Source organism: Alnus glutinosa, chromosome 11 (assembly GCF_958979055.1).
Source record: "Alnus glutinosa chromosome 11, dhAlnGlut1.1, whole genome shotgun sequence".
In the NCBI taxonomy this organism is placed as follows: Eukaryota; Viridiplantae; Streptophyta; class Magnoliopsida; order Fagales; family Betulaceae; genus Alnus; species Alnus glutinosa.
The window spans coordinates 13,610,722-13,619,847 of NC_084896.1; the positions used below are offsets into that span (position 1 = coordinate 13,610,722).

Sequence of the window (9,126 nt, forward strand, 5' to 3'; positions counted from 1 at the left end):
ATAAATAAAAAATAAATAAATAAAAAATCCTCTGCATTGCTGGAATTATTGTTCTAAAAGCAATATCATCATAAACCCTATGCCCACGTTCCATTACATACTCCAAAGTTGGCATACATCTACTAAACTTCAACATCAAAGACTATTTTAAAACAAATAAAGTAAACACGAAAACTTTTTGAGAGAAAGAGAAGGAGAATTGTGCAATGGATGCATTCAACTACGTTTTAAAAAGGTATTTGTTAACATGGTAATCGAATTACCTATATAGTCAAAACTTAATACTGGCATTCCCAGAAACAGAGGAAGAGAAAAATAGCGATAAGAATATAGAGCCGTCAAGTTACAGATATGAAAATTACTACAAGAAAATGTGCTCAGTTTGTTGCTTTAGAAAAAAATATAGAAGCAACATGGTGACATACTGAGTAAATTTCCACTTAAATGTGCTAGTTAATAGCATAATTATGTAAAGAACAATAAGTGAAAATCTTTGGCAATTGTTGTATAAAGATATTGTTTAGGACATAAACTCACAGATTTCCAAACGGGGCTGTCTGTGCTGCACCACCAATGAAACAAAATCAGCACGTGTAAAAGTCAAAAACAAAGTAAATGGTTTCTCAAACTGAAAAAAGATAATATTAGCTTATGTCAAATGATTATTTGACAAATTCACCAAGATGGTAAATACCAGATACTTTTTTATTGATATGTAATGTATAATGTGTGGAGACCATTTTCTCTAATATACTGCCTTCTAAAGAGGACTACTAAGTTAAGAAGAATATTTCATATATGAAAAAAAATAATCTAACTGATAGGGAAAAAAAATAGAAGAAAAAAATTTGCAAGAAAAACTTCCTTGTTTGACTCACTCCCCCTTTAGTTTACTCTCCAGTGAACAACTCCACTATATTCTCTCCTTTCTGAGCTTTATTTAGTTTTCTGGATTGAATCTACACCCTTTAGTATAAGTCCAAATAATTACAGTAAAATTGAGACTTCTGTAGCTTTGGGCTCACTATTTTCTCTTGGAGACCAAGATTATAGAAGTTTATAATCTGCAATCAAAAGTTTGGTAACAGAGCACCTTGATCCAAGCTTATGTACATGATTAAATCATTAAAATATGTAACAAATATTTCTTCAAAAATATCACAGACACCAAACTTAACAAGAAGTTTGAAGATTATCCAAGGGAAAAAAATGAAAGCATGTAATGAGCTATTAAGAATCTGCAAGAAGGCCAAAAACACAGTTCTAGCCGCTTTCTTATAAAAATAATTCCATGATTATTACAACATTGTTCATTATGTCGATCAAGTAAGACATGTCGAGGAAAAAATACTATTGATAAAGCACCAGCTTACTTAATATCAAGCCCAACAAGCCAATACACAGAAAGTACACAAGAGAAACCACTTAGCTAGTTGTAGTCCAACAGAGATGGTTAAATCAGGTCCTCTCCAAGTTCAACTCAACACTATAGGAGCCCAAGTTCAAAACCAAGAATTTTTATGCACCTTCACTTCAAAACTCAAAATCAAGTTTTTCCCCAATGTGGAATGTGGGGGGAACATATGCAGTTAAGGTTGAAGAGCAATTTCTTCATGCAGGAAACCAATGGTTCAAGAAAGAAGACTTTGGGCTGATTTTGTTAATTTTTGGTCTTTCATGAAGGCATATTGCTCAAGTCTAGTATTTGGTTTGGTTCAGGGGTTTACTAAGAGCATTCCTAGTAGCCTCACCAAAATAGTTTTTTAGCTATTTTGATGAGCTAATTTGATAAAAATCCTAAAAAACCATTCCCAGCAGCCTCACCATTTTAACCAAAAAAATTTGATTACTGAAATTACTAACCAAATTAGATGAGGCATTTTCACTCAACAATCCACTCACCAAATTTTGTTTCACCTTTCTCTCTCACATGATTAGCACACTTTTTTCCTTTTTTCTCTCATTTTCTTCTCCCATCTCCCATCTCTCACACGATAATGTCTTTATTTCATGGATATAAATGATTTTTTGTAAAAATATTATATAGAGAAAAAAATAAATAAATATGAAAAAATTATTATTTAAATGGAATAGTGAATATTGACTAGTTAAAATAGTGAGGCTGCTGGGGAAATTTTAATAAAGTGGCTCACCAGAATAGAAAAAAGTGATTTTTAGTTAATTTGGTGAGTAAAATTTGGTGAGGCTACTAAGAATGCTCTAAGAAAGGCTTTGTTTTATGTTGTGGTTTGGGAATTGCTTCCTTGTAAACCCAGATCATTAGGATCATTTCAGGAACTTAGAAGTTCCCTCCCTTTTTTTTTTTGATAAGTAAGAAGAACTTTATTAAAGAAAGCGTAAGGCGCCCCTAAGTACACAGGAAGTATACACAGGAACAACCAAAGCTAACCCAAAAAAAAACCCGCAACACCAAGACCCTAGAACACAAAAGAACCAAAACAAGCTACAAAAGAACCCAACTAAGAACAGAAATACCCACTACCCTTCAAGGCACAACAAACCGACAACATGTGTGCCTTGCCTTTCCTACGCCTAGAGGGATAGTTCGCATCACCATAGTTAATGGAACTATGCAAATTTAGAAGCTCCATTTTCCCTTTAGACTTCTGACGCGCAAAAAATTGGAACTCCTCTTCCATGGCATCCCGAATAGCCAATGCCTCCTCCCCAAAATCTCCATCCATCTCCCAATCTAATGGCAAACCATCCCAATAATCATCTTCATCCTCCCCCCACACCACAATCTCCCCGTTATGATCAAAACCAACTGGCCAATTCCGAGATTGAGAGAAACCATTAAAGCAACCACTCGAAGGGGAAGAGGGGCCTACCACCACTCCATTGTTGACCTCCTGAAGCGCCACGAGAAGGACTGATATTGGGGGAAGGTTGAGAAACCCCTTCCTAAAAAGGCCCTGATTCACTGACGTCACTGACTTCTTCATTGCAGGAGGCTTTGCCACCTTCTCAGCTGACGGCTCTGCACGTGAAACCCTCTTAACAACGTCGCCAATTGACATCTTCACGGCTTCCAGTGAGTCAGAAAATAGCCCATCATTCCACTTCACAGAATGCCCTTCCCTCAGATTTTTCGGCCTCCTGTAGTAACACTGAAAAGGATTAGAAACCACCATAGGGAGGGGAGAACGCAGCTTCTCTCCTAAAATAGCTGCTCCAGCGAGAGACAGAGCGGCAGAAAGGGGTTTAGGAGTCTGAAGCTTCCCCAATAGAGTGAACTTAAAAGAAAAAGGAGCAGGATCCGCCGGAAAAGTCAAATCCGGTGCCGAAGGAGGGGGGAAACCGAACAGATTAGAGGCTGGAGTCCGACTAGAAACCACCGGAAACACCTGGGAACTGCTCGACTCACCCCCGGAAGAAGACTCCATCCCTGTAATTGTCCTTGTATCTGCCGCCGACGAGTGAGGGATAGTAGTTTTCCTCCCTTTTTTAATTATGCTTGGGGCCCAAGTTCAGTAGAAGTATCCACTCACAGAGTGGTTAGAAAGCACCTTGATCCAAATATCTAAGGATCTTCCACTGTATTGTAATCATTATAACTCTAGGCTAGTTAAATCAACATATGAGCAGAAGCTTTTGCTTAACACGTTATATATATGGATAGCGGCACATCATAGCTTGAGTGTTTTTACGAATGAAGATTTTTTGAATTTATTTTATGTTCCTCCCTATTAGGGGTTCGCTTGTATATTCTCTTTGCAACCCTCTGCGCTTTATTAATGAAATGACATACTTATAAATAAAAAATAAAAAATCAACGTCTGAGAAGAATCTAAACTGCAATATCATACACACCAACAATAATGAGCAAAAAGACACATTGAAAGAAGACATTGAAACATAAAATAGGTGCCATAGTAGAAAGTATGCCGATTAATTTCATTAAATTAAGATGAACTTCGTCAACTAAAATTCTAAAAAAGAGAGCCGAAATCAAACCAAGTATAGAAACAAGGGGCCCTAAATTTGATGATTGGCAAGTATAGAAAGTTTGCAGGAAAATTATACTTACAGGCATTTAAACCTTAATAATGTATTTGCTTGTACATTATAACCCTACGAAAAAGGTTTTCATGGTAAAAATTGCAACTCTTCAAGCTTTAATCCTTTCTTTGTTTTTCTCAGCTTCCGTGTGTGTGTGTGTGTGCGTGTGTGTGTGTGTGAGAGAGAGAGAGAGAGAGCATTTCAATTGTGTGGTAATCATAATATGAGGTAGTTGTCCAAGAAAGACGAAAGTCAAAGCCTATTTCATTAACGATATGGCCAAGAGCCATATACTGTTATGAGCCTGGATATTTGATGGTGGGATTTGTAATGACATAATGATAAAAGACAATAAAAGATAATAATTTGGCAATTCGAGGAGCCAATTCCTCCTTTTCACTCAAACACACAGTAAGAGATGAACCTTCGGATAATTTTCTTGTTACCTTTATTAATCATCAAAGCTGAATTTAAATACAAAGACAAGCTAAAATAAACAACTACCCACTAAACCCATACTACAAGATAACTACCCACTAATTAAGCTATTAACCCACTAATGAAATGCGTACAATTAACTAACCCACTACTAACATAACTGACCCACTTACTAACATAGAAACATGGACCCACTAACTATTCTAGAGTTGCAGCACACTTAAACCACTAAGTACACTACTGTCTTGCACTCCTAGCTAGCTTCAGCCACGTTCCTTCAAGAATTCCACTTCCACGCATGTCTTCCACACAAAGCCACCCCACACGTCTTCTACCACGCCCCTAATAATAAGGCTCATAGCAAACTCCCATTCTTCAGAAGACCTTGCCCACAAGGTCAGAAAATTAAAATTTGCAATTAAATCCCTTAGCAGTCGCAATTTGCCACATATCTCCAACATTGCATATAGGATCTTTTCTGCGTACTGTAATTCTCGTAATAAAACTAGCACAAGATCCTTTAATTTCTTAAAGATGAGAGGAAACCCAGCAGATTTTGTAGACATATCAGGCCCAAAGACATGGAATGTCCCTTGTTCAGCATCATTATTTTTCACAGGAGACAACTTTTTTTCTGAAAGCATTCATTTCCCCACGATTTCTTCTTGCCCATAATAAAGGATGCTATTATACTTTTTAGGTAGCCTCCAAAATCACCCGTAATAAAGGACAAATAAGCTTTTGACATATTCAAGGTGATAAGGATACACATGTGACCCAAATCAGACCAAGAGGACACGTGACCCACTGCAGTAAACATGAAATAAGCAACCTTACTTCTTCTTCTCAACACGTGTTCAGTCTATACAGCTTCCCAGACCTTTGTTCCAGTGCTGTTCTCACTCACCTGCCCAAGCTGCTCCGTTGTAACTTGATGTGGTTCTCGCATGATTCTTCTTGTATTTTTAAGAATATGGTTGAACATACACAGCTCCATTCAAAGGTATCCCGCAAGAACGGAAACTCTTCCAAACTTCTTCCCAAATTGACCATCTTTTCCACCCATCTCCTTTGTCTGTACAGTTGCATCAACCTTATACTCTCTCCTAATCCACTCAACATATATGTCCAAATGCAGCTCTCCTAACCCAGAATTTATCATTTGGTCACTCTCAGCATCCAACCCAATTCGGATAGTAGGACCTTCTCTCTGGAAACAAGTCAAAGCCTTCGAAAATTGTCCTCCTGAATCTTTGGAAACTGGTTGAAGAGCTAAAGACATCACAGGCTGCTCCACTTGGGTGTGTGGTCTGCAACATGATAACAAGGCTATCCAGCAAGGTTGCTGGCCCTCCATTCCACCAATGCAAAACAGAACTACCCAAAGCTTAATAAACCATGTCGACAGAAGTTTGTAAAGCATAGCCTGGGAACATAAAGCAATCACAATGAAGAAAACTGTTGTTGTTATATTGACATGGACAAAACCACTGGAACCAATACCTTCCAAACTTAGGATTTCATCTGAACCTCCCTTTAATAGCTTGTCCTGCTCAATAGCCACTTTCCTAGCCCAAAGTGGTGGTCGCATAGTACAACACATATAACACTCCAAAAATCCATTCTCGGTTTTCTCTTTCACAGTCTTAAAGAAGAAAGTTGGGGTTTCAAGAAAAAGATAGAGAGAGATCGAGAAGATGAGGAAGAAGAGGAAATGTGAAGGATGAGAAATATCACCCAGAGTGAAAGCTTCCTTCATTGGTCCCTTCAAACACCCTTCTGTAATCTCTTCCTTCTCCTGATCGAGCACTGCAAGAATACCTTCTACCTTCAGAATGCTCTCAAGCCCTTCTAGGCACACTGCCACGATCCTTGGATCTGAACAAATAAGAAGGTCACATAGCAGCTTAGTTGAACCTTGCTTCACCAGGAATTGTATCTGCCCATGAGATCCCCCAAAAGTGGCATTTGATATAGCCCATGCGGCTCCCTTCTTGATATCAAACTCAGCAAGTTGGAGAAGATGTACAAGAGGGAGAATGATATTGGTCACAACAACAGCACGTCTTTGACCTCTATTCCCAACTGTGATATTTGAGGTTGTCCAACAAGCTTCTGTCTTGATACCTTTTTTGTGATTTTGTCTAAGATGTTGATAGAGACAAGGAAGCATTTTGTCCTCAAACTGAGTCTGAGCACCATCATTCGTAACAATATTTCCCACCACCCGAAGTGCAGGTATAAGAATTGTGGGCAAAGGATGAAGCAGAAGCTCCACTAGTCGTGGGTAGACACCCTTCACCTTTAGCTCCAGCCCATTGTCCAGGAGCGCCAGACACGCCTCTTTGGAAAATTCTTGTTAAATGAGAGCATCCAGAACATCCCTCCTTGAAGAGACCTCCTTTGGCAATGTACTCAATAAAGATATTAGTTCTGCTGGATGATCTTCTCCATTTCCACCAGATCGAACCTCTAACTGGTTGTGCAAGAGGTTTTGCAGCTTGTTTAACCATGCTTAATACAACTTTCCCTCCAAAACTGTGGCCAACTAGAACTCGAGGTGTTATTTTTGGTTGTCCAACTAGCTTTAAGACATCAAAAGCAGTGGAGGTAACACTATGGGAACCCCTCCTTGATGCCGAATCCTTGTGACACCGCAGGTCTACTAGGAGAAATTGCCATGTGGGAAATTCTTGGACCAATCTTCGTGCAATGGTACCATTCAACCTTCCTCCAGGATCGAATTCTTCTTTTCCTGGCATGCGACTTATCTTTCTTTCCCCAGTCTCATGCTGCTTAAACCTTGGCTGCACCTTCCTCTCTCCCTTCTTTGCAACTTCATCCTCTTTTTCCCATATGCGAGCCTCTTCTTCCATTGCCATAAATAGCTCGTTTTCTCCGATATGCGGGATATTTTCGCTGGACTCTACAACAAGTCCTTCACTTCAGACTGCTAAATGCTCATTGGTTGCAAAAACTGGCTCCAACTCGAGTTGTTCCCTTTTGTATTTCTATTTGTTCTTCAAGCACTTCTACAATTTCTTGATGGCTATCAGCATCCTTTTGATATTGATTTCTTCTCAGTATCTCCTCTTCATGCAATAGAGTAAAACCAAATGCGGCTTGCAGTGAGATTGGCTTTAATATCGTGAGGATTTTTCTGATCTCCTCATTGAGTCTACTAATGAACTTATTAACCCAAAATTCACTAGTAGAATGTTTTAGGATTCCAATTGATATTACCTCGAATAGTACCTCAAACTGTGATCGATACTTCTTGACTATTGATGTTTGTCTAAGATTCATGAGAGCTCCAAGAGGGTCATCAAAGGCATTGTCTTCCCTGAGAGTCACCATTGCATCTACTAACTCAGAAAGTCGTGTACCTTCCGCCATGGTCGCAGGAACGCGGTTTGTTGCAGGAATTTGGTTTAGGGTCGCAGGAATGCGGTTTATGGTCGCAGGGATCGCAGGAACACGATTTACAATCGCAGGAACGCGGCTCTGATACCACTTGTTATGAGCCTAGATATTTGATGGTGGGATTTGTAATGACATAATGATAAAAGATAATAATTTGGCAATTCGAGAAGCCAATTCCTCATTTTCACTCAAACACACGGTAAGAGATGAACCTTTTGATAATTTTCTGGTTACCTTCATTAATCATCAAAGCTGAATTTAAATACAAAGACAAGCTAAAATAAACAACTACCCACTAAACCCATACTACAAGATAACTACCCACTAATTAAGCTATTAACCCACTAATGAAATGCGTACAATTAACTAACCCACTACTAACATAACTGACCCACTTACTAACATAGAAACATGAACCCACTAACTATTCTAGAGTTGCAGCACACTTAAACCACTAAGTACACTACTGTCTTGCACTCCTAGCTAGCTTCAGCCACGTTCCTTCAAGAATTCCACTTCCACGCATGTCTTCCACACAAAGCCACCCCACACGTCTTCTACCACGCCCCTAATAATAAGGCTCATAGCATATACCAATAAATAGAATTCGCGAAAGAAACAGAAAGAGAAGTTTCACGGCGCTTAACTGGTCGGAGATCTCAGTACGGAAGGTCTGCTCTCCAAGAGAAACACAGGCGAGCCACTTGTCCTTGAACTTCATCTCCGCCTGCAACCCCCAAGAGATTAAAATAAGGAAAACAAAAATCTATACGAAAAATAAAATAAAAATAGAGAAACATACGCGAATGAGAGTAAGGAGAGCAATTCCAGCGAAACCATCAGCAGCAAGAAGTTTTTGATAAGAGGAGGAGCCGCTCGGTCCATGATGATGACGATGAAGGTGAAGCCTCTGTTTCAGCCGAGAGATACGGGATGATCCTTCTTCTTTGGCACCATCAGGTGAATCTTCTTTCGAGCTTCCAAGCCCCATTCTCCGTCTCTCTCTCTCTCTGTGGGTACGACTAATTCCAGAATGGGATGATCCAGATTCCTCATTTTATCCCCCCTCAATGTTGTTGACTTGGCATAACTTAATGGCATTTTCGTAAATAACGGTCATATTTCTAGTACAATCGATTGCCCGTTATTAGCTCATAACCGCAACTGCAACTAAAAGTCCCTGATTATTCTTATTTTAATAAAGGATTTGATTCTTGCACTACACCATCATAACAACTGCAC

At 39.2% G+C, this 9,126-nt stretch overlaps 1 protein-coding gene across 2 annotated transcripts in view; it reads right to left on the minus strand.

Annotated features, from left to right (window-relative positions):
• The window catches only part of LOC133881042 (phosphatidylserine decarboxylase proenzyme 2-like), an 82,093-nt gene extending 73,176 nt beyond the window's left edge, over positions 1 to 8,917 (minus strand). For both annotated transcript variants that reach the window (XM_062320005.1, XM_062320004.1), the window contains exons 1-3: positions 8,687 to 8,917; positions 8,532 to 8,611; positions 538 to 562 (exon numbers count right to left, since the gene is read on the minus strand). In XM_062320005.1, coding sequence (XP_062175989.1) covers positions 538 to 562; positions 8,532 to 8,611; positions 8,687 to 8,875 — 294 coding nt within the window. In that variant the 5' untranslated portion in view covers positions 8,876 to 8,917. The remainder of the gene's footprint in view (positions 1 to 537; positions 563 to 8,531; positions 8,612 to 8,686) is intronic.
• Between the last annotated feature and the right edge of the window lie 209 nt (positions 8,918 to 9,126).